This window comes from Numida meleagris, chromosome 4, assembly GCF_002078875.1.
Source record: "Numida meleagris isolate 19003 breed g44 Domestic line chromosome 4, NumMel1.0, whole genome shotgun sequence".
Lineage (NCBI taxonomy): Eukaryota > Metazoa > Chordata > Aves > Galliformes > Numididae > Numida > Numida meleagris.
The window spans coordinates 20,390,760-20,416,312 of record NC_034412.1 but is presented as its reverse complement, the minus strand read 5'-3'; the positions used below and the strand labels follow the sequence as shown (position 1 = coordinate 20,416,312).

General features: G+C 51.0%; 1 protein-coding gene across 1 annotated transcript; it reads right to left on the bottom strand.

Moving 5' to 3' along the window:
• On the bottom strand, positions 191 to 24,246 carry SLCO2A1 (solute carrier organic anion transporter family member 2A1). Its single transcript, XM_021394375.1, has 14 exons — positions 24,114 to 24,246; positions 16,172 to 16,309; positions 14,024 to 14,186; positions 11,117 to 11,332; positions 9,315 to 9,413; positions 7,454 to 7,587; positions 6,686 to 6,767; positions 5,530 to 5,694; positions 5,011 to 5,200; positions 2,944 to 3,103; positions 1,847 to 2,016; positions 1,229 to 1,293; positions 992 to 1,112; positions 191 to 884 (listed from the first exon to the last, which is right to left on the bottom strand). The coding sequence occupies exons 1-14, from the start codon at positions 24,201 to 24,203 to the stop codon at positions 764 to 766; spliced, it is 1,914 nt and encodes a 637-aa protein (XP_021250050.1). The 5' UTR covers positions 24,204 to 24,246; the 3' UTR covers positions 191 to 763.

Sequence of the window (25,553 nt, the reverse complement as noted above, 5' to 3'; positions counted from 1 at the left end):
CTACACAGCCCAGGGCCCATCCTTCAGGAGCTGAAGCCCATGGGTAGCAGCTTCCTTCTCCACCTGCTGCAGCTCCTGTTCAGGGCCTGCTGCTGTGGGGGCTCTCCCTGGGCTGCAGCCTCCTCCAGCCCCTGTCACCCTTTGCCTGCCCCTAGGGATAGCTCTCAACAGGGTGGAGGTGACCAACACACCATGTGGAAAATTGACCTTTATTAAAAAACACAACAGTCAAACCCATCCCAAAATGTTCTGTACTAAACCACAAGTGATGACTTTTCACACTGAGTGCGTGGCTTCCATGCTGACCTGTGCGAGAGAGATGGGCAGGAGTGGACAGGGAAGCCCTCAGGATGTGGCAGCCATCTTCCTTGCTCCTGTCCTTCCTCGGGGGCACTACCTGGCTAGAGAAGTCATGGTGGAGCAGGCCCATCGTTTGCATCTGGGTACGTGGGTCTGGGCTGGAGCACAGCCCTCATCTCCCTCCTGCTTCCTGGGAGCCCAAAGCAAGGGGTGAGTCTTGGATGATGCACCCAGAGGAGCTGGTTCCCACTGTGTCCAAGGCTGCATTTGAGAATGGGACCAGTGGGGACTGTCTTTTGCTGGGAACATGGAGATGCCCTCTACCCAGGTTGGGTTGTCACAAGAGGAGTGCGGAGCTGCTGCGTTGAAGTTGCTCCATTACAAAAGAACAAAAAATCAACCAAATTCCCCCAAAGGCAAAGTGCTGGTGGTGGGGAGGGAGGTGCAGTCAGTCTTTGGGCAATTACACCAGGCCGGCCGCCTTCTCCTGCACATTGTACTCCTTGCTCCTCTTCACCTTCCAGCCAATGAGTGCAAGGAGGATGGTGCCCACCACTTTGTATCCCACCTGCAGCCCCAGGTATCTGTGAAGAGAAGAGGAGGGAGATGCCCGATCTGGAGGTGGCCCCAGAGGCTGGCTTTGGGGACTGTCCCCATGGCAGCTCTGGGTGGCACAGCTGGGGACAGGTACCTGTTGCGAAGGAAGTCGTTGTTGTAGTAGGCACAGAAGCGACGCTGTGAGCACTGTTTCTGCCAGTAGATGCAGGAGGAGTCGATGAGGGCACCAAACATGGCTGGAGCTGGCAGCCAGGCTTTGGAGAAGAGGGGACCGGGTCAGGCTGTTTGCCCTCCCTGTGCTTCACCCACTGCCTCTAAGGAGGTCCACCCTGCCACCCCCCTCAGCCTCATCGGGAAGGAGGTCACTCACCCAGCAGCCTCATCAACAGGAACTGGACCCCAATGGCAAAGGACTTCTCGTCCTGGTTCACCACCCTGCAGGGGAGAAGCCAGATAAGGTCAGAGCTGGTGGCAGCAGTGCTCTTCTGGTTTCACCGCCAGATTCACAGCTCTGGATCCAGTTCCTCCCCCATTCTTTCAGTTTGGAAGGAGGAGCAGAGGCTGAACGATCCCATGGGGATTTGGAGGAGCTCAAGTCTGCACCAGGGAGAGCTGCTGGGAAATCTGCTGGGATCAGGGCTAAAAATTTGAGAGAATGCTATAGGGTAGGGTTTTGTTCTTAAATAAGGCTGTGCTCAGTTCTCCCTGACATAAAATGCAAGGAAGAGCCTTGCTGAAATAGGGAACATTCTACTGTTTGGAAAATTGCCCCACTCCCCAGCCAAGGGTGTGGAAGAGGGGGCTGCTCCTCAGCAGGAGCACTCAAATCATTAAAACAAGGGGGTTCCTGCTTCCTGAGGCCCTCCTGTTTCTGCTGAAAGAGAAACCTGCAAAATTTGGTCACTTGGTTAACAACTATCTTTCTCCTCAGATCTTAATACAGCTCAAACTTCAACTTGCCCCACAAGGCCCCCTGCCCACTGCTCACCGTAACACCATCATGTAGAGAGGGTTGTGACACAGGCAGGCCACCAAGGCAGCGAAGGAGATGAGGAAGATGGCAGGGAGGAGCATGTGGGAGCAGCTGAGGGGACAGGAGCCCGTCCTGGCAGCGGACAGCCCATTACCAGCAGAGACCTGGGAACAGTTCCTGTAGGTCTGTTGGAAACATTTGAAAACGAACATGTAAAACTCCCCTAGTCATGCTATGAGAGTGGTGAGACATTGGCACAGGCTGCCCAGGGAGTCACCGTCCCTGGAGGTGTTCAAGGAAAGGGTAGACATCACACTGAGGGGCATTGGTCACAGACATGGGACCTGATGATCTTAGTGGTCACCAAATATTTTATATGTGACCACTTCATGGTCACTATAGCCAAAATGGCCACCAATCACCGTTTCACCCACAAGACCACCTCTGTTCACAAGCGACAGATCTAGGAGGGCACCCTAGATCATCAGCACCCTTGGTACCTGTGCCAGGAAGCTGTAATCAAGGTGTTTTAGCCATTTCCTGGACCTGTTTGTATCAGCTGTATGATGTTCCCAGTTAACATCTGGGAAGTTCATAGAATCACAGAATGGTTTGTGTTGGAAAGAACCTTATAGTACACCCAGTCCCAACCCCTGCCGTGGGCTGGCTTCCCCCCATCAGGTCAGGTTGCCCAGGGCCCCATCCAGTCTGGCCTTGAGCACCGCCAGGAGTGGGGCACCCACCCTTCTTTGGGCAGCAGTGCCAGAGCCTCACCACTCTCTGAGTAAAGAATTTCTTCCTAACATCTGACCTAAATTTCCCCTCTTTTAGTTTAAAGCCATTACCCCTTGTCCTATCAAGTTAAAGTCATCTGTTAGGACAAGGGCAGTAGATCTAGAGGTCTCTTTGTTCCTTAAAGAACAATTCAAATAGCTCCACATGGCTCTACCACATTACTACATCCAAATTCCTACAGCACTACAGTAGTCTCCCCTGTGACCAACAAGCAAGATCCACTCATTGCCAAACCTTAAACCTTCTGGAAATGCTTTGGATCTTGGCATTGCCACGACAGCTCGGGTTGGTGGCCGCATCCCGCTCCCACTACTCACCACCTGTCTGGGAGCTGAGGAATCAATGCTGCTGTTGGTGCAGCCAGCGAAGCAGGGCGAGATGTACTCCACATTGTTTTCTCCACACACCGGGTGAAAGATGCGCTCGGAACAGTGGCACCCACTCGGTGCTTTAACCTGTGGCTGGGAACTCGGTGTTCTGCCAAAGAAGAGAAAATAAAAAAAATTTTTTTAAAAATGAAGAAATAGGACTGGAGGAAAAAATAGTCCCTCCCCAGTCCTCTTCCTAGCTAACCAGTTTCCCTGTTCCTATGTGCACTGGGATGCTGCCAGGAGCAGGCTGGCCTTGTGCCAGACCCCGATCCCCTGCAGGTACCTCTGCAGTGTACAGGGAACTTAGCAGCCCGTAATTATGTTATGTCTGCAAACAAGTGCTCACGCATGTTTTTTTTTTTCTCCCCAGCTGAAAACTAATCAGCAAATGCCTGGAGAAATGTTACCCGAGCTCCATCTAAAACCGCACAAACAGATGTGTGAGGAGCCCCAGCTGGAAACACCATCCAGACAACAACTGGAAGTGGGCTCACTTCCAGACAAACCTGATGACAGTGTGGAAGGCAAGAGGATAAGCTGAATGATCTGTTCTGTCTTGCCTCACTATCCAAGGGAGCTCAGTTGCTGGAGCAGCACTGTCTGCCTGCTGCCCTAGGACCCATCCTTTGGCTGATGGGCATTGTCCACCTGTCTCACAGCACCTGGAGCTCAAGGGAATGGTGTTTTCATGTTTCTGAAAGCTACAGCTAGGAGTGGTCAGAGTAGCCTGGGTATTGGACTCCTGCAGGTGTTGCAGAAGGAGAAGAATATGACAGAGCTGGGACTGTGGGAAATGGAGAATGCAATTGTTGTTGGGAGGCATGTCCCTGCTCAAGACTTTGATGAGAAAGAAGGGTCTGCTTGGATATGATGTCCAAGAGGGACAATCCCCTTGGGTGGGTTAGGCAATGCTGTCGTGTTTCTGCTCCTCTCCAGCCAGCATAAGGCAGCTGCTGCAAATGGGAGCACTGACAACTCCAGTATGGGCCTTCCCCAAGCAGCCTCGTGCCTCTGTGAGCTCCAGAGCTGCTGGAGGTTGAAAGATCCACCAAACTACCCAGACCCTACAGCTCCACAGGGTCTACCTCATGCACTACTCTGAAGCGCTGAAAAAGCTGAAGGTGAGCTAAGGACAGTGGCTGCAACAATGAAATTAATCTCTGCCTTCCTCCAGCCTCCTTTTTTTTTTAATTCCAGTCCATACCAGATTCCCATTCCACCAGCAAACGCCATCAAGACTGGTGAATCCCAGCAGGGTTGATGTTGGCAGCAAGGGATGAGTGCTGTGAGGCCAGGGTGCCTTCCAAAATATAGCACATGTGGCACTGGAGCTTGAGCTGAGGGCACAAAGTCTTGCTCTCAAGCAAAAAGCCAATGGGGATGCCAATGCCTCGGTAGACTACTGTATGCTCCTGAATTAATATTATGTGCCATACAGATCTTCATGCCCACTTAAAAAAAAAAAGACAAAACAACAACAACAAACAGAAATCTGTCAACAAACTCATGCCTGGACAGAGTATTAATATTTTGTTCTAAGATCTGTATAGCATTTTTTTAGTTACTGAAGTGACCATGGGACGGTAGCTTTATCGCTGGCAAAGGGAAATGTGTACAAAAGGTCCTTGAAAATACGCTGACAACACAAATGACCTGTGCACGATGCACTTGACAGCAAGCCTGGGGTGGAGTCTTAATGTCACTCAATAACTAAAAAATGTGGTAACAGCCAAAAGTTTCCACCCAGGCAAGAACAAAGGTGATGTCTAGCTGGAACAAGAGCAGCATGCTCCGTGTGGACATGGGCATTAAAACTACTAATTTCCCCCCAGAAATCCAGGGCTAGAGTGAAAAATTTATCCAGAAAAAATCAGGAATAAATGTCCTCCCAAGCTTTCTGTACTGTATAGTGTTTATCTCTCCTCCAGGCTGGAGTGACCCCGTGGATAATCAGGTCAAGAGATGGAGAAGGGAGGAATACAAAGCTGGGAACAACCCAAGTGCCTGCATTACCTGGAGGGGTAGATCCCATCGACGAGCCCTGTGGAGCAGCCCATGAAGAAAATAGGCAGGCAGATGAGGATGGAGAAAACCAGTACCACCACAGAGAACCGGGGGATGGCCCGGAGGGAGAAGGCGAAGCGTTTCATGATGATTCCTCCTAAGAGCATCCCAAGCGCTGCTGCTGGCAGGTTGACGGCTCCTGCAGAGGAACGAAGGCATCAGGCAGGGGTCCTGCCTGCCAAGCACCATGCTGCTGGCTGAAGGCTGGGGACCTCATGGTGGCTGGGAGAATCCACAGACTGTTACTCAAGACAGACCAAGACTCAAACAGTTGGCACCTATGAGAAATCTCAGCCTCAGGAGCTTCACTTGGAGATGTAAGAGCAAGCCTTGGTGCATAATCACTTGTTTTGGCCAACTTCTTTCAGCATCAGAGCTATGCAGACCTGCTTCACCTGTGCGCATTTCCAATAAGAGCTGCTCTGGCCCCCAAGAGCAAGTGAACAGATGTTGTCATTCCCTGCTCACCAATGAGAAAGTTGGCGTAAGAGGAGGTGACACCGTACTGCTTCTCCAGGAACTTGTTGAGGAAGGTGGCGAGACCCGCAATGACGGAGGAGAAGCTGCACTGAGCAAGCACCAGGAGGATAAACAGGGGATTGAGGAGCAGCTTGAGGAAGATCTTTGGGAATCCTGTGAGGAAACAGCAGGAAAAACATATTTTAGCTACAAGGTCCCCACATGACTCCTGTGGCTGAGGAAGACAGTGTGGTTTCCTGATGGGACATTGCGTTCCCCTGCCTAGCCAGGACATCCTGGTCTTGCAGCCCAGGCAGACTGACTCCAGGCCTCTCAGAAGCAGGTCTGTTTATTTGGCCTCTAATTACTTTCCTCTTCTAGCTGAGTGCCAGCATCCATCAAAGCTCAATGAGATAAAGAAGAGGGGGCTGATGGCCACAGGATGTGACTGTAATGGATGAGGAGGGAGTGACTTCAGCTGGAAACAAGTAATTATGGGCCCAAGAAAGGTCATCACATGGTCCCTCTCACCAGTGAAATCCCTGCAGCTACACATAAATGACATGGTGAGCTGAGGTGCGGTGACCTCAAGGCAGCAGCTGGCGGCACCAGCTGGCACTTTGTGGAGCCTCATGTCACTTAAGAACCTCAAAACTACCATCAGAAATGATTCAAACCTCAATGCTGGTGACTAAGAGCAGGACAGAAGCAGTGGCCATCCTTCAGCTGTCGTAGAATCATTAAGGTTGGAAAAGACCGCTAAGACTATCCAAGTCCGGCCATCCACCTACCACCAATATTACTCACGGACCATGTCCCTCATTACCACATCTCCATGGTTCCTGAGCACCTCCAGAGATGGGGAGTCTACCATCACCCTGGGCAGCCCATTCCAATACATCACCACTCTTTTGGAGAAGTTTTTCCTAATATTGAACCAGAACTTCCCCTGGCACAACTTGAGGCCATTCCCTCTCATCCAGTCAGTCCTTACGGGTGCTATGGCCTTGGAGGGGCCTGACTGGCAACTCCACCCAACACAGTAGAGATCATCTTGTAAATGCTGATGTTGTTGTGTCTGCCCAACTCACTCTAACGTAGAATATGGGACATGCCACCTCTCTGCACCCCCATTCACCCTCGCCTGTAAATGCCAGGTCATTACTTTTGATGAATTCCAGCAGGGAGGTTTCTTCAAATTCCCTCTTCTCCATCTTCCTCAGCATGCCATCCTCTGAGCTCGGGTCCTGGGGAGGGAGAGAAGAGCATCCTGCCATGAGAGGAGTGCAGGTGCCTGGCTGGTGCGGTCCTGGGACTCAGAAAGGCCAGGGAGCAGCAGAGCCCATCACAGGCGTCTTTGACCCTTGAGTAGAGCCACAAGACTGAACTTAGAGAGGTTTTAAGAGCTCAGAAAGCTTTGAACTCTGACCAAAGGGAAGATATTGCTTCTTAAATTCTGCAAAAAAAAGGGGAAATGGAAGTTGGAGACAGACCAGCTCCAGTCTGGTGGGTCCTCAAACTATAATCCTGAAATATTTGGGGTATGATTTTGACCTTGAAAGAATCAGTGATTAAACAAGACCAAAAATCCCCCAAACACTATTTTTTTTGAAACAAAACCAATGAGGCTTGGCTTTGAAAATACTCAAGTGGAATGTTTTGATAGCTCTATGTCTTTCTTATTTGTTTTAATGGGAAACTTGCCTTTTTTCTTCCCTGTTTTTTCCAAACAAAAAGCCCATTTTTCAAGCAGGGACTGTAACCTCGCAGAAGGCATTGTGGCAGGGTGTTGAGATATGGCCATGGCCATTGACAGGAAGTCAGACACTCTGGCAAGGTGAAGTCACTGAGGACAGACCCCTACCAAGGGAGGAAACCTAAGAAGACCTGCAGCCACCACCCTACCCTCATAAGGCCTGAGGTGGGGTCTCACCTTCCCCTTCAGCATGTAGCGAGGGAAAAAGAAGTAAGGAATGGAGGTTAGCACCAAGCAGCCAGAGGAGATCAGCAGCCCCAGCCACCAGGCTCCGATCCACCGCTGGTCCTGTGAGGTCAGGGTCACTGTTGCTGCAAGACACAAAAAACCATCATCAGAGCTCTGCCTCATCAAGTCCAATAGTAAAAGGGGAAAATGTCCTTGTAAATATGGAAAAAGTGGTCTGAGCACAGTCCAAGGGTCTCTCTGCTGGTGTGGCAAATGAAGGGAGGTGGGAACTCCCACCCGCTCGAACCAAGATGAGCCCTGGGTGCTGGGCATCAGTGAGTCCCTCTGCCCATGTACATGGTGTGGCTGACCTTTCCTCACCAGTCCCCACCCAAACTGCTCTGAGCCTCACCAGTACCCATGGGATGCATGTAATCAGCATCACAGCGCACTGATGGCATGGGTCCAGGCATTGCAGCCAGATGGTGACTACAGGGCCCTGGCTCCAACCTCCTCTACCCGGGCACACAGTAGGTTTGGGGACATGCTATCTTCCCATGCTGCCCAGGTGAGATGGGGACTGGGAAAAGGCACAGCCACTTTCCTGTAAATGTCTCCTCTCCCAGTCTTCCAGGCTTGGTAACTCACAGAGTCCTGTGCTGGCAGAAGAACACTTTTAATGAGAGTGGCTTCCGAGTGGACAAAACTCCAGGTGCTCACACCCTTTGTCCGGAAAAAGGAGGAGAGACAAGCGCTGATCCATCCCAATGTGGACATCCTCTGGCTGCTCACTGGAGGTCGAAGGCTTGCTTGGCTTGGCAAAAGTAGTGCATCTCCCCGTTGCAGGGACTTTCTGGGAGGGCTCAGGATTGGCTTCCTGCCCAGGACGCAGTAGTAGTGTCCCCCACCCCACTGAACAGTCGCCTCACTGCCCTGAAGGCACCGATCCACTGTGGATGTGGACGTCATCATGGAGCGACCGGGCAGGAGATGCTATATCTGTCTGCTGCTGCAGGGAGCAAGCCAAGGCTTTTTGTTGTTTCCTGTCTTGGGTTCATTTATTATTCTTATCAGGCACGGGACAAATATGTCAGGCAGGCTCTGATCTCTCAAAGGAAACACAGGAAAAGCCACATTATTGATGAAGCCAGGGAGAATTCTTTAGTGATTAAGTTACCAGGAATAATAAGCACACACTGCGGATAGAGGAAATAAGCCCTGCAGTGGTGCCAGCTTGGTTCCATCCCTGCAGACGCTGGTAAAGAGTGGTGGGCAGGAGGCTGAGTGGAATCATAGGATCATTAAGGTTGGAAAAGACCTCTAAGATCTTCTAGTCCAGCGTCCACCAACCACCAGTATTGCCCACTAAACCACATTCCTCAGCGGTTCCCAAATACCTCCAGGGATGGTGACCCCACCACTTCCCTGGGCAGCCTGTTTTAGTGTCTGGCCACTCTTCAGGAGAAGATTTCCCTCACCTCCAACCTGAATCAAGACTTCCCATGGGCATATGGGACAGCAGCTGCCTTATGACTGTCTTCTCTCCACCTGGATGCTTCTGGTGTCCCTGATCCTCTCTGGAACTGTGCAGTATGGCACCTCTTCAGCATGCGAGCAGCAGGCAGCAAAGACCACCACACTGAACAGGACACAGATGTTCCTGCTGCAGGGCACTGCTTCCATGATGACCTCAGGTCCATCTGTAGCCTTCCTTGTGGGGGGATGATGAAGTGCCCCTAGGATGCTATCCCAGGTCCATTTATTTGGGTCACAAGAACTAGGTGTGCATTCTACTTCCTGCCCTCTCAGAACAATCCTCTGATTCCCAAAGGGCTTTTAGGAAGACCATCCCGACTTGGGAAATACTCACCCATGTCAACTCTGCCAATGTCCACAAAGAGCCGCAGCACCACAGAGCCCAGCAGGTACCCAAAAGCAGGGCCGAACACCGCGATGGCAAAGAGGATAGCTGGGGAAAGGAGCAGAGTGTGAGTAGGTCACAGCTTCATTCAGACATGGCTTTTGGCTTCTCATATGGAGAAAGAAGGATGCTACGACATGCAGAAGAGAAAAATCAGAGGATCATAGAATGGCTTGGGATGGAAGAGACATCAAAGATCATTAAGCTCCAACCTTGCTTCCCACCAGGGCCCCATCCAGCCCGGCCTTGGGCACTTCCAGGGATGGGGCACTCACACTACTCCAGGCAACAGTGCCAGGGCCTCACTGCCCTCTAAGTAAAGAATTTCTTCCTAACATCCAACCTAGATTTCCCCTCTTTTAGTTTAAAGCCATTCCCCCAATCATCTTTCCTGAAGCCCTTTGGATGTGCTACACCAGCAGTACTGGTGATTCTCTGTGACCAAGCACAGAGCTGCAGGTTGAGCTGCAGGAAGGTGATGACATGGCTCTGAGGCTCCTGTGGCAACTGAGACTCTAACCCTCCCACAGAAGGCAAAAAAAAAGGCAAAGCTATCACTTTATTCTTTTAGAGACAAGCAAAAATTGTTTGTTCAAAACATCAGCGGAAGTAAAACTTGTTGACTCAGGGAGAGCAGAAAGGGCAGCACATCACCCTTGGTTATTCTGACCTATTCCTGCTCCAAAAGCAGGAATATAGATAACTCAGATCAAACCCATAAGGTCAAAGTGTTTCCTTTTAAATTCTTTGGAATAAGAAGACCTGTGTTTTATTCCTGGAAGAAACTCTTTTTTTCCTAAAACATAACAAGACTCAAGCAGCAACGGCATTTAGATTGTATTGATGCACCTTAGATGCACAGTAGCCATTCCCCTCCACACAGACATTCCCACGGCCCTAAAATGACCACCTAAGCAGTCAGGAACAAACCAGTCCTTTCCAGCAGGAGCCAGGTGGATCTGCAGACCCTGACAAGCTCCTCAGGGCTTGTCCAAAGCCTGCCCTTGGAGTCCAATCCCAAAGGCTTTCCCTTCTCTGTAAGTGCCTATCTTATTTTGGAACATCTGCTTTTATCTCCTAAATCACACTGATGCCGCTGGCTGCTTTGAAGACATTGTTCATTACTGGGGAGGGATCCAATTTTTAAATAACTTACAGTGATCAAGTTTTTAAATAACCAAACCTGAAGCTCACATAGGCATGTCAGCCCCGGGTAGGCTCTGTCACTCACACAGAAAAAGGGCAGTGTAATGCTGATGCCAGCACCCATCCTTTTGGGATCAGAAGTCCTCCTGAGCCTGGGAGCAGGCACCAGGCAGGGTCTGATGGCCAATTCTGTGGCAAAATGTTCAGCTTTGCTGCAAAACCTGCATTAACTGTCTCCTGTAAGCCATCATATCTCTGGTTAAAGCCTGACCAACTGATACTCTGTAAGAGCAGGAGATGGCCTCAGGGAAGGCTCCCTTACCACTTCTGTCTGCGGATGGTATAACATTCTCTCAGCTATTAAATAGAAGGAAGAAGCTCCATCTCAGCCATCTCATCTCCTTGCCCTGGTTCTTTAGCTTTCTAACATTCAGAAGATAAACAAAACCTTACAGAGAACAGCTGACTGGCAGGGCATGGGGCTGACTTCACCTGAGTCCCTCTGGGTGCTCGCTCCGTGCCCTGGAGGGCAAGAGTCCCTGTCCAGCTCAGCTTGAATATCCAGAGGAGAGAAAGCAACACAAAGCAATGCTCCTTCCACTCACCAACATACAGTGGGGAATTGTTTGCTTCTGCAAAGTCATCCACGTAGGAGATCCCGAAGGGCTGGATGGGAACAGTCCCGATTCCAGCCAACAGCTGAGCAATGACCATCATCGCCCATATGCTGCTGGCCTCCTTCTGGGGGTCCTGGGTGGTGTTTGGGCACACAAACTTGTTCTCTGCATAGCAGAGCTCAGCCTGGACCTGGCTCTTGTTACCTGCAATGAAAAAGAAAGAGCATTACAAAGCCAAACACGTTCCTACCTCCCCCAGCTCCTGCATCACCACTGCTGGGGCATGTAGTAATAAACTGGCTCAGGCTGACCTTAATTCCCACCTCCTGGCTCAGGCTGACCCTAATTCCCTCCTCCCCTCTGCACAGCTGCATTAAATCTAGAAACATCAGGTATCTTCCAAGTCTGTTCCTAGGTGCATGCCGTTGGAGCTGGGATGGATTGCTTGTTTTGTTTAGCACTCCTCATCACCTTTACCCCTTTGGGGTACTGCACTTGGCTCACGGTAGCTAACAGCCCACCTGTGGGTTTTATCAGATTAAAGAAGAAGGAAGCAAAGTAATTTCTGCAACTGCAGAGGAGAAAGGTCAGCCCTGCAGCCTCGTTCCACTGAGTCACATTCAGGCTGTCAGCAGAGAATAAAAAGCTCTTCATTGCAGCCGCAGCAGTGCTGGGCTCGGCCAAGTGACAGCAGCCCTTGGACAGACAGTGTTGGAGCCGGTGGGAAAGTGTAAATATTCAGCAACGGATGGAAAAACCTGTTTTGCCTGCAAAATGACCGTGTTACAGAGCAAACAAAGTAAGCACCGGTCTTCTCGTGTTAGCTCTTCCCCTTCTGGCTTTTTTGTTATTATTGCTATTTGTAATTTTTTCCAACATTTTGATCACGTCTTCCTCACTTGTATAACAACTGTGGATTTTCTATGCCTCTGAGCAAGCAGAAACGTGAGATACAAATGCTTGCCCAGTGATTAGGGGCTCTCACTGGCACAATGTGGTGGTACATTCCTAATAGTTACCACAAAATTCCTGGTGCGAGCTCAATTGCAGCCGCGTGGTCGGGAGGGTCTGTGCTGCCAGACAGAAGGAGCCTCCTTGGCTAATACAGATTTTATGGCAGCAGCAGTGAGAGCCACAGAAGTTAAATGAGGACAACCTAACCCAGGACTGCTTTTTTCCATGTCAGTGGTCTTTGTTCACTAGGGGGACCAGGATCTGGCCCTGGCTGGGTGGCACCAGCCTTCCCACACATGTCAGAGCAGAGCTCCCCTGTTCAGGGGGAGCAGGGATGGGAGGAACCTGTGAGCAGATCTCTTCCCCGTGCTTTTGCTCCCTGCCCATGCTTGGAGTCCCATTGTGCTGAGCAGGCGGACCATGAACACCTCCTGAGGCAGCAAAGTCGCAGCCAAAGAGACCCATCATCTCCCTGACAAAGCCACAGCTCCTGCAGCAAGGACTCCAAGCCTTTCCAGGAGAAAGCACATCCTAACCAAAGGTGTGGGGTGACTTCTGTCATCCCCTTGGTGGCACAGCATGGGAACTGCAGCTTGGCTGAGTATTATGTTCTCAAACAGGAACTGGCACAACGCACACCAGCTGGTTCCTAAAGCCTGCCCAGTTAAATCAGGGGCCCTTAAGTCTCTTAAGGTGTACTGGCTAGAGCAAGGATGGGGCATACATGTCAGCCCTCCTCACTGAAGGCTTCTCATCAGCCAGAGGGACTACTTTGCCCTCAGAACATGTGAGGACCAGCACGCACCATAACTATGAATATTTTGAGTGTATACCAGCCATCCCTACAAGACTGATGTGGGCAGGAATGTTGTGGCATGAACCCAGCTCAGAATTCAGAAAACCTAAAGGCACTGCAGAGCCTCTGGGGACCCCTGGGAATTAGAATCATTGAATCACAGAATCATTAAGGCTGGAAAAGACTTCTAAGATCCCCAAGTCCAACCCCAGCCCACCCCACCATGCCACTGACCATGTCCCTCAGTGCCACATCTCCACTGTTCTTGAACACCTCCAGGGACAGTGACTCCCCCACCTCTCTGGGCAGTGTGTGACAAGGCATTACCACTCTGAGTTTTTTCTTAATATCCAAAATAACCTAATGTACCATTGCCCTCCCCCCACAAGAAAATCACAGAAATGAAGGGGTTCACCCAAAGCTATGAGGATATAAGCAGCAGAAGCAGTATCTCCAAAACCAAAACAGTGGCTCAAGCACTGTTCAGAAGAGGCAGAAGGGACACTACATGTAATTATCGTATTCAGAACGAGTTGTAAAACTATACCAAAGTAGGGCTTAAAATAGTAAATCCCTGCCTTAAGTCATTCCAAGCACTCCAAGTTCTGCATGAGGTGGATACAACCAGCCTCCCCTTCTTGGAGAAGCGCAGCTGCCTCTTTGCTGGTGGCCTTTCTTTGACTTTTGCAGGCAAGAACAGGTTGAAAATGGTGTCACCACCCAGAATTGTACAACACAGTGCTACATCCCATATTTGTGCTTTGTGCTCATAATTTTGTTCTTGTGGGGTGGTTGGCCCTCAATCAATTATGCGTGCTCCTTCAGATGTCCTTCACAACCATAAGGCATTTTGGGAAGAGTCGAGGAGAGGACCAGGACATTTGAGTGTCCATGGAGGATGAATTTGGGTCATACAACCCCACACAAAGACAAGACCTGGTGGAGCACAGCACTGGTATGCCCACGGGGGATGAATTCAAGATGTACATATCTACACCAAGAGCCAAGACTGATGTTAGCCCTTAGCCCTTGGTTGACTCTTCTGTGCATGGCCACTATCCACGTGGCCACAACAGAATCAGGGGAAGCTCTCCAGCTCTGTTTTCTCCTAATATCCCCTCCCCAGGAAGGGTGGGGGCACTTACCAGCACTAAGTGCGGTGTACTCATAGGGGCCTGAGAGGAAGTGGGGAAGGGTCACCAGGAAGGCTCCCAGCGCCAGCAGCAGCCCCCCAGCTCCGATCACCCGTGGGCGGTGCACTCGGCTGCCAAAGTAGCTGACAAAGATGATGAGGACCACGTTGCCAATCTGGAAAGAGCACAGTGAAACAGGGAGGACATTAGGAGGTGCCACAGAGGAAGCCAAGTTCTCCACGATCGTGTTCAAATGAGTAGAGATCTTGCTTAGTCACTCATGGTTGTTTAACCCTCCTAAGAGCAGGATCAGGACAACACTCAGCTTCACCCCACAGATTCATAGCAATCTCTGCTTCCTTCTTATCAAAAGCCAGCAGGCCTTGGCTCCCTGTATGCATCCCTTGTCATCACAGCCCGCTTCACAACCTGCCTGGGATCTGGCTGGGGCTCTGCTCACCACCCACACATGCTCCCCACTCTGTAAGATGCAGCAAAAACATGATGATTCTCCCAAATCCAGCAAGAAACTTAGTTTATTGCCTCCATTCTCATAATTCTAAGCAAACACAAGATAAGGTACAAAGTACAGCTCATTGCAAATGTTTGTGATACCAGACATTTGCAACTACAGACCTAATCAACAGTCTCATCTTCCTTGATCAGCTGAAAGATACGAAAATATACAGCCTATTCAGTATACAAACTGTAGCTTTCAGGCAATAGGATGAGCACCCCAAAATTACCATCAAATGGATTTTTCTCAGCTTTTAACCCTAGCATGTATGTCTAAATATCCTTTTTACACATTTACACAGGCTCCCTTGTTTGTATATTTGTGATTTTTGTTATTAGAATTGCTGCAGACTAGATGAGAAAAGATTACAGTCCGAGGGATGCAGGATTTAGCTTTGGTATTATATCTTCAAGTATAACATCACATGAGTTTAAGTAGCTTGGATAAGGAGTGCAAGGGTTACTAATATATCACTGCTGTGAGCAGTAGGATACTTTGTGGGGCATCGTGATGTCAATTTCAGATGACAGATGCTACAGCTCTCCACAATGGGTCTCTGCTTTCATGTGGTTTTGGCCTAGTTCCAATCAGTGGGAAGTCCTTCACTGAATTTTTCTTTTTAACCTCAGATGCATGTGTTGGTTGGGATAAAACCTGGGCATCTACATCTCCAAGGTCCCAGGAGGATACACAGAGACCATTGGTCAAAGATCCCATGCAAGAAGAGCAGCCATAAGCGAGGTGGGCATCCAACAAGCAATTTTTTGGCTGTGCCGTCAAAAGAAAGTCTCTCCCAGCAGGGCTTTTCCCAGGTAGCCCTGAAGTCAGCAGAAAGGATGCAGTTCATGACAACATGAACCAGAGAATTTATTCCAGAGAAGTAAGAAAGTAATGCGTATACCTCCAAGGGTTGCATATCTCCCCATACACCCAGAACTTCTTAATGATCTTGTCATTAAATGGCTACTCATCAGGTTTAAATCAAGGCTGTTTCCACCCTGAAGCCTCTTAAGAAACTGAGCTGCACTTTGGACACAGTTTAGACTGAGGTCAGCTCAGTAACTTGAGGTCAGTGGCAGACAGTGCTTTGCCACAGGGCCATCAGGAGCTGGGAGAGATTGGGCAAGGGCTGGATCCTGGTGAGACTGCTGGCTGGGGTCTGCTTTTAGAGAAAGTTTTAAGAGATTTAGGCCAGGGTCACTCCTCAAGCTGACTGAGAATCCTATGAAAATGGACACTTTTACTGGGAGCTGTTCAGAGAGCAGTAGTTGCGTGCATACTACTGATCATGAAACACTCTTCCTAGAAGCTATGTGATCAAGGGAGAAGCATGCTGCGTGCTTTCTGCCTCCCGCTCACATCTCTGTTGGAGATGTGTGGCATCCTAGGGTGGGGTGGTCTCCTCCAAATCCTCCTGCTTGCTGCTGTCCTCCACAGCCATGTCCTCATCCTATACCCCTATACCCCTACCTCAGACCTCCTACTACGTGCTACAGTAGAAGCAAGGAGGTGTCCAAGTGCTGAGTGTATGTCAGCATGGCTGAGGAAACACTGGATGGGAACAACCCTGAGACCCTATTCTGGGAAGCTCCCCCCGTGCTGGTCACCCCTTGGGGCCATGCACAAGCCCCTCACCCAGTTACCTCGTGCAAGCTGGAGATGAAACCCGACGAGAGACTGGAGAGCCCAAAGCGCTTCTCGATGGTGGTGAGGCTGCTCTTGAAGTTGGCGCTGTAGAGGAGCTGGGACAGCTGCAGGAGGCCATGGCACAGCACAAATACCTGTTGGCAAAAAAGTGTCACCCCAGTTAGTACCACTGGCTGCCCTGCCAATGGGTAACTGGGCACCATGCCCTGGGTGAGGGGCTTGGGATATGATGCACAGGGACTTGAGGTGGTCAATGTGGCTGCATTGCTGGCATGCAACAGCAGTGCCATGGTGCCATACTGCAGCTGAAAAGAGCTGCCCTGCTTTTCATTCCCTGAGACGCACTCCTTCCCACTGGTCCCTTGCGTTCCCTCGTCTGTAAGGCACATTGGCAGAGCTGATGAAAGGCCTTAAACACCCCGGAAGGAAAGAATGAAACATGCGCATTGCCTTCTTGCTGCTGGAAGACCTCCATCATATTCTAAAAACAGCATCTTTCCCTGAGCCAGCCTTGGAGCCGGGCCAGCAACCCAACCAAATGGACACGGAGCATCCCTGGAGCAGAGGAGGGAATATAGGAGTTGATGGGGCAGGGCAGGAGCATGGTGGGAAGAGTCAGGGTGGCCGGCAAGAGGGAAGCACTCCTGGCTGGGGATGCAGAGGCAGCTCACCAGTGTCTTTTGATCTATATTTAGTCAGGACAGTTTTCCTTTATTTTCTTTGGAATGGAATGTGTCCGCCTGGTGCCAGAAGTATTTTAAAATCATTTTTGAAAAAAAGGGAAAAGGTCTTTTTATTTAAATTCACAGGAAATCAAATATTTGCTGAACACCGGAAGCGTGTCTCACGGAGATAAGGGCAGGAAGACCAGGATGATGGATGGGGGGATCAAAGGTACTGCAGTGCTGACAAATTCCTTATGTCCTGACTGGAGGAGCAGCAACACTCCCTGAGGCTATTTATTTGAAATGGCGGCGGCACCCAGCAGCCTGCATCCCTGCATGAAGCCTGGTATGGAAGAAGAATGAAATCATCGATTGTGTCTTGTCCTTATGGGCAAGGAGGTGGCTTGGGATGCTTCTCCCACAAGGGAAGATGGCACCAGGCAGATGGCAGAGCTCGGCATCCATAAGGGCACCAACCAGAAAGGGGAGATGAGAGCAGAGATAATAACCTAGAGACCACAGGGAAGTAGAGATGGATACAGAAAGAGGAATGAGGGGTCATAGGGATGACCATGAGCTGCCCATCCAGAGTTGGCAAGGTGTGAGCAGAAAAACAGACACATCATGTGCACAGCTGGCATTGTGGCACCTGAGCAGGAGAGGACAAGGTCCCAGGACATCACCACGACAAAATGCACCCGTGTCAGTGTGGGGTGTGACTTGGGAAACACTGCTGGGCAGGTGACAAAATGGAAAAGACACAGCTAAACCAGACAGCTATCCAATCCTGCACCCAAAAACACCTCCAAGCACATGTCCTTCTGCTGACAGCTGGATCTGCCACCTTCGCTTTCCCAAATCCTGGCCTGGGCTCGTGCGTAATTAATGAACCCAAGTGAGCTGGCCTGATGCAGAGAAGTGACTCTGAGGATGAGAAATGGAGAGGGGATCCTGCTGCCAGAGAACATTAATTTCTGTTCCTGCAGATCTGGCCAGACCTTACTGAAGTCATTTGAATAAGGAAGCATTAGGGAAACGGAGGAGGGCTGGGACCGCCTGAGACGCAGAGCAGCTGGAGGAGCGCTCTCCCAGCACAGGCGTGAGTGGGGACACGGAGCTGCTTGCCAGCACTCAGGAGGGAGGAGTGTGGATGACGGCGGCTGGATTCAGCTCTGTAGTGCCAGCCTGGTCTGAGGATGAGACATGCTGGGGTTGGCAGAAGACAAAGACCTCCGAGTTTGATGGAGATACGTGAAGTGATCTCCTGTATCCCCCGGCAACTTTCTCCCTTTCCCAAGCATCTTCCCAGTGCTTGTGCTGACCACCCACAGCCACCCGTGGAAGCCAGCATGGTCACAGCACCAAGCTGGTCCCATCCAGCTGCTGGGAGCTGCAAGTGTGCTATGCCAACTCCACACGCCCACAGGGGATGGAACCAGTCATCCATCTTCTCTAACACTTCATGGAGAAGGATGTGTAAGGAAGGGCCAAGAGAGGTCCTTTGAAGGGAGGTTGTGCTGACAAGGAGCAGGCATGGCAGTGATGGCACACTGGGAGGTGGAGGAGCTGTGGACCCTCCTATGGACACGCACCTCTCACCCTGCAGAGCCGATGCTCCTGTCACAGCCTGGTGTGGATTTGGGACTGCGGGCAGCGTGTTCCCCCAATGCCAGGACTTGAGCACAGAGCCCCCCCCCATCATCCCGATGTTTCCGTCTGAGCAGCCCTGACTCCAGGCTGTTTATACAAGGCACTGACTCCTTTCCAAGATGTATTTTATTTAAAAGGGAAGCAAATGCCTGAGGGGAGGCCCCTTGCAGACACCCCCACTGCCAGGACCAGCACTGCAAGTCTTTCTTTGTGAGACACAGAAACCCCTGCATTCACAAGGAGTAGGGTCCCTGCATGGCCTAGACTATGGTTCAAAATAGGGATGTGCCAGCTCTGCGGGCAATGCCAGCCCTCTGGGAGGAGAGATATGTACCAAATCCACAATGCTACCCAAACATTGGACAAGGAAAGGTCAGAGGCAGGGGGTGAGCCCATCCTTTGCGTGGGCATTTGGGGACAGGAGCAGGCTGTGGCTCCTGGGGCTGGGTGTGTGCCCAAGGAGCTGCCAGTCTTGGGGCAGCACTGCCCCTCAACACCACCCGCATCTGCCAAGCTGTGCTCTCATATCTCCTGGTGCTCTCCCTCCATTATTGCTTACATAAGATAACACCCTGTCAACACTGTCATTGGCCTTAGCTGACAGCTAACTATAAGTATGTCAGGACTGGGCTTTAAGACAGGCTGTTATGAAAAATGAGCTGTTTTGTAAGAGGCTTTTTGGGTTAGCATCATAAATGCAGCCAATAAAATGCTTGGGAAGTTGGGTGAAATGAGAAAAGAACAAGAACCCACCATGCATGTGCTGACGTGGGTCAGAGTAAATGCAAGGTAACAAGATTCAAATCTCTTGTTATTTCAAAGAATGAAGTGTTTCTATGGATGGGAGCCCAGTACACCTCTGAAGGGACCAGGGCTCAGGAAGATGGTGAGCTTGATGATCAGAAGGGTCTTTTGACTTTATGGCTGGATGTGATGATCTTAAAGGTCTTTTCATAGAATCATTAAGGTTGGAAAAGACCCTTAAGATCCCCAAGTCCAACCCCAGCACACCTCACCATGCCAATGACCACATCCCTCAGTGCCACATCTCCACAGCTGGGCAGCCTGTGCCAGTGCCTCACTGCTCTTTCCAAGAAGAATTTTTTCTTAATAGCACCCTGACATGATTCTTTAATTCTAAGGTGCTGCCAAGTGCAGCACAGCCACTGCCCCTTCCTCTCTACCACCTGGAGCAGTGAGCCAAGGATCCATTCTTTGCTCTGCTTCCACAGCTTCATGCCCTGACAGCAGTACTCCTTCCCAAAGTCATTGCTCACCTCCTTCCTCAGTGTCTTCACCCTGGCAGCCCTGCCTGGAGGGGATGTGCTGGAGAACTGCTGGAGAAGCAAATGAGTGCCAAAGGAAGGGCTTTTCCTCCCAGATGAAGGAATAATTTGGGGAGAAAAACAAACAAACACAATTGTTTTGAAATTCATTGCTCTCACTACGCCAACTGAGCTACTTTTTACTGCTCTTAAGATGCCTAGAACTGTCTGAAGCCCCACACTCATGGACATCAATGGTGTCTCCCAGAGTCCCCCAGAAGAAGCAGCTCCATGTTCCAGTCTGTGCCACCTCCTCTATTGCACTCACACCAGTGCTAAAGTGAGAGCTGACTGGCTGCTAACAACTCGGATGGAAAGAGCCAGAGCCTAATTTATTAGATGGAAACAACAGCTGCTTGGGGAGCCGTAAAAAGAAGTGGAGATCCTTGCAGAGCCCATCAAACTGCTCTCTGCTGATTAATGACACCAAGGCGTGACGCGGCCAAGAGCAGGGAGACGTACGATGAATCTGGCTGGAGTAAATATTTGGAAAGGATGAGGAGTAAGGACACTCTGTGAGCTCTTTCCGTCTGCACAGTACTATTTGGAGGTGAATTTGGGGTTTCTGAGGGCCAAACCAAAGCCTTCTGACTTCATTGGAAAGGGTCATCCATTACCGGAGACCAACAGGCTCTGGCTGAGTCTTGGGAATACTGGGTATTGAGTTTGCCCTCATTGTACTGAGATTCACCCCCTTCTCCCATTTGGAGGGTTGGAGGAGGTCTGAAGTCATCACCCAAAGCAGGAGACCCCAACCTGCCCATTTCAGCTGGAAATGGAAATACATGGGCATGCGTGGGGAGATACTTCTCTACATGCAGCACCTCCATCTCTGCATCAAAAAGCACTGAGACAAATGAAAAAAAAAAAAAAAGAAGAGCACAAAAAACCCCACAGTTTCTATCGAGGGAACCAAATACCCTGTGACACACATTGTCCCTCAGCACACCACCTTGTAGACAGGAGTGTGGTCCAGTGGTAAAGCAGGCTCCTAAATCTTATTTATCTTGCAAAAACAAATAAACAAATAAAACAGCCAGGGATTGCCTAGAGCATGCGGCCATCCTGGTGATTAGTTGCAATAATGTCTACTGCCAAGTAATCCAAGCTTTACAACCACCAATTGTCAAGTGCAAAGACAATATTTGCTCTTCTCTCAGCTCAGGCACATGTGGGATTTGCCGGATCCTGAGCTCTGTGCAAGAAGGGGGAAGGCACGTGGCTGCCATGCGATGCAGGTGAAATGCAGAATGGAGGAGGGGTTTGGGTGGGGGTCAGACCTCAGCGTGTGAGGTAAAGTCTTCCCTGGGGAAGGTAAGGTCCCCTGAGAAGTACTTCTGCTTGCAATATCTGGTGCATGCTGCAAGCAGCCACCCCATTCCTGCAGGCAGACTGTCTGTGTGGTTGGGTCTTCGCTTTCACTTTCCCTCCTCTGTGTGCTGTGTGAGGCTCTGACTGGGATCTTCCAGAGGTAGCTTCAGATTCGTTCTGTCTTCCCAGGCCCACAAACATGTGCAAACACTCCTCCCACACACCCACAGCTCCCTATCAGCGACACTCCTCTCCTATTTTTCTTGTGATAATCTTATCTCCGCTGACCACTCCTTGGCTGTGTTTGGGCACCGAACCACCTCGCCCCTCATAAAATCAATTTGTTTCGTGTCTCCTAGACCTTGATCCCACTAAACTTTCCAACCCATTTTACCCTCTGGCTCTTCCCCATCTTGCCACTGATGTTCTTCCAGACACTTATTCCATGTTAGAATCCAATCCCACGTACAACACGGCATTGGATGCATCAAAGCCCAGCAGCACCAGCAAGCACCACCATGAGTGCTGAGGATCCCACTCACTCCAGGTGCTTCTCCCCACTTGCCCTTCATCCTGCTGCTTCTTTGTCACGTATCTCTCCAAGGCATGACACCTCCTTGCACAGCACTCAGTATTGGAAGCACCCCATGATTTTCTTGATTGGTCTGGTGGCCCTGACCCACAATGACTGATCAATGCTTTTCTCTCTGGCCTTAAGCCGTACTGTCTTCAGAATGAATGCCAACAACTTGATTCACCTTCTAATCTTGCTAACGTTTCAACAGAGATTGTTAATCTCTTCCAACAGGATGCAGGAGCACAACAACTCTTACAGCTCCAGTCTTCTGAAATGCACTCCCCTCAACAAATTCCTTCAGTTCCTTTGAAGAACAGGACAACACTTGCCTTGGCACTGCTGGGACCTCAGACCCCAAGGCAAGGCTTCATTCCTCTCCTGCAGAAGACCCCCTGAGAGTCCAGAGAGGGGAGATATACCTCCCCTTGTCTTCTTCCATCTGATACTCATGACAATAATCCTCTGTTGTCCTCCTGGCTCCTCTCCCACTCAGAGCAGGGTCAATGCCTCCTGCTGCCTGCTCCCCAGTACCTCCCAGCTAAAACCAGCCCAGCTCAGCTAAGGAACAGGATACTGAGAGAACCCTCCTCCTTGTCGTGTTCCTGGGGACCCAGGACAAGTAATTAGCTGCCAATTAAATTAGTGCAAAACCATGCAAAAGACAATTAAGGCAAAGAGACTGAACCATTTGTCATTGGAAAGAGGTACTGTAAAGAGGTAACACCACGGAAAGAACCCTAATTCAGAGCAAGATGTTTGGCAGTGTTCTGTTTGGAACGGAAGGCATTTCACACCCTGTTTTCTTTCTTTGAGGCAAGGAGAGGCCAAATTCTGGAGGGCTTCAAGCACTCCTCTATCCCACACAGAGAAATGGGTAGAGACAAGGTTGCGGCGGTGAGGAGGCAGACACTCCATGGGCTGCACCAGGTGGTGCTGCTCAATATCAGAGCAGACAGCCATAGTACTATTGCAGTCTAGTCATTGATTCCCGTGCACGACATGGAGTAACTTTCACACAGCCAACGAGGAACTGCCCTGAGCCATGTCCCCACGGGGCACCGCACTCAGCTGGGAATGTGTGCTGGCATCACATCCACACAGCATCTCCTCCTGCGACCCCGCAGGGCTGCCACAGAGCTGCCACCCCATCCCCCCCTTCAAATCCCCACAGACTGCTCAAAGCTGCTGCTTTCCACCAGGAGCATTCCCTCTCCCTTAGCCATAGTGCTGGGTAGCAGCAGGAGGGACCTTGCTGGGACATCCCATGCTTCTGCCCTCCCACACAACCAGGACACAAACTTTCCCCAACACGTTGCCCACAGCACCAAGGGCTTCTTATGCAGATGGGATGTTTTCTACACGCCTTGCCCTCCCATCTCAAAACAGCTTCCCAGTCCTGGAAATTCTATCACGACGCTTTCGTTTTCTACCCCTTCTTGGGGAGCTGAGATCACTGACAGCCAGCACTTGCTTTATCACTTTGAAGCAGGGTTTGTTTTTTTAAGGTATGCATATTTTTAAAACAAACCTTGCAGTGCAGGAAGAGCGAGCAGCTCAGGAAAGGCATCACCTGTCACTTTATATACATTTAATCTTAAAACTAGGAGCCTCTCCCCAGCGGACGGCTCCATGTCTGACAGTGCGCGTCACCCCTCTGATGTGCAGCGACAAACCCCTGCGTGCTAATGGTGTGGGAACACTTTTGCAGCTTTACCCGCTGGAGCAGCTTGAGGGACACTGGGGCACCTTCTGCCCCCGACCTGTTGCACATCAGCAGTTTCACCTTACGCTCTGTTACATAGATCTTCCCAGCCAGAAAGAGCCATCATGTCACCTGCTCGGACAGCCGCAGGGACTGGAACGACTGGCTCCCCAGGTGCTCCTGGCATGCTTGCCTGTGACCCCAAAACATCAGCATTTGGTGGCACACCAAACTCCTCCCCCTCGCAGACTTAATGCGCTGGCTTACCGAAGCTGTGCTGAGCCAGGAAACACCGCAGATGTGTGCTCAGTGATGCTGCTGGGGAAGCACACCCAGGGATGGGTCCCTTGCCAGGACCCCAACATTGCACCCCGCTGCCTCAAGCACTGTGAAGCAAAATAGGAGAACCCCTCGGCTGTCTCCATCGCTCCCAAAGCTGCCCCTCTCCCCGCCAGGAGTGGACACAGTCCTGGGGCAGCGTTTTGCTTTCACACCAGGATGTGGTTAATCATTCCCCAGCAGCAGCACACCGTGTACCAGACGCAGCACATCGCGCTGCTTACACCGAGCACTGGTGCTCCGCAATCTCATTTGGGGCTGGGGTGTGGGATTTGCTCTCTGCCCCTTTTATCAGCCTTGGTATCAGCACTGGCGCACACCGGGACCGCATCGGTTCCAGCCTCCTCCTCCCGCATCGCCGCTCCTTACCTTGATGTTGCAGAAGATACCGCGGGAGCAGGTGCCGGAGCTTTTGGGGACGTCCACTGGGGACTTGGCGGCTTCGGGATGGACCCCCATGGTGCACCCCCAGCAGATGGGCTGTGTGTGGACTCCGGCCCGTCCTGCTCTGAAAACGGTGAGCCGATGAGTGAGCCAGACAGCGTGAGCGCAAAGTTTTTATAAGTCCACACTCAGGAGTGATGATGAAACCCTTTCTCCTCCCTCTTTTCCTTTGGGTGTAGAGGGAACTTTAAAGCTGCAGGAAGCCAGAGCGGGTGTGCAGTGAGCCGGCAGGAGCCCATCAGGTCTGGGCGTTTAGGGGATGGGGATTGCAGGAGAGATCCCTCCCTCTGGCAAGGAGTCACAGAGTGAAGAATAACCCAACTTCCTCCTGCTCTTCTCACATGGAAAAATTGCATTTCTGTGATTCTTGGGTGCTGTTTTAAGGAATACGTCTCCAGGGCTCTGTTTGTGTGGAGCACGGATTTATTGTCACAAAGGAGAAAAAGTGTCAGAGGGAGAAATGCTGGGGGGCAGGGGGGAGAAGGGGAAGTGGGAAGCTGGCTTCAGGCACTTCATCAGAATTATTTTCCCCATTTAAAGTGGGGAGAGGAGGGAGCCAAGTGAGTTGTCCTGAACCTGGAGACCCCAAATCCCAGCTCCCAGAACAATGCTGGGGGGGTATGGTGGATCCTGAGGAGGGGGAGCTCCTGCCCAAGCATGTGGTGACTGTAGGGCAGTGCTGGGCTAGGGGTGACATTTCCTTTCGGGTACAGGTTCCTCAAACTTGGGGGTTCCTGGAAAAAGAGGGCAAAGGTGGTTGGAGGAGCCCCAGGGGCACCCGGTGCCACCCATGGGGACCCACTGGCCACGAGAGGGGGCCTGACACCATGGGAGAGGGACCCATGGGCTGCCCTGGGCTGCAGAGCATCGCTGTGGGAAAATCAGTATTGCTACGGGATAACCCCTTGGGGTGCTGCCTTCTCCCTTCCCTGCAAGTACTGTATGCAGGGACAGAAGGGTACTCCCAGTCTATGGCATAGCAAGCATCTCGCTTTTCCCCACCTCACTCTTTCCCCCCACAGCCACCATCCCCAGATTTGCTGGCTCTGAACTCAGCCCCTTTTTCCACCTCTCCTCCCCAAGAGATGCAACGGCTGCAAAGTTTCAGCATCATGGCTAGGAAAGCTCAGCTCTGCAACACACATGGCCCTCTGCTCTCATCCCCATCACCCCATGTGCTGCCAAGCCCATTTTCCAGGGGATGCCTGACCCGCTGGCAAGCAGCTCCAGCACTTCAGTTTGTCCTGCAGAGATGACCGACATTGCTTTGCTATAACAACCCCTTCTGCCTCACAGCTGCTGCAGCCATCTCATGCACATCCTCCTCCACGCAGAGAGGTACTGTCATGGCCATCCCCCCCGATG

Bases quoted from the DNA above. Each gene is read 5' to 3' on its own strand.
- SLCO2A1 (XM_021394375.1), bottom strand. From the start codon at position 24,203: ATGGGGGTCCATCCCGAAGCCGCCAAGTCCCCAGTGGACGTCCCCAAA. The intron at 16,310-24,113 runs GTAAGGAGCGGC...TTTTGCCAACAG, and splicing joins GTATCTTCTGCAACATCAAG to GTATTTGTGCTGTGCCATGG. The intron at 9,414-11,116 runs GTGAGTGGAAGG...TCCTTTCCCCAG, and splicing joins CAATTCCCCACTGTATGTTG to CTATCCTCTTTGCCATCGCG.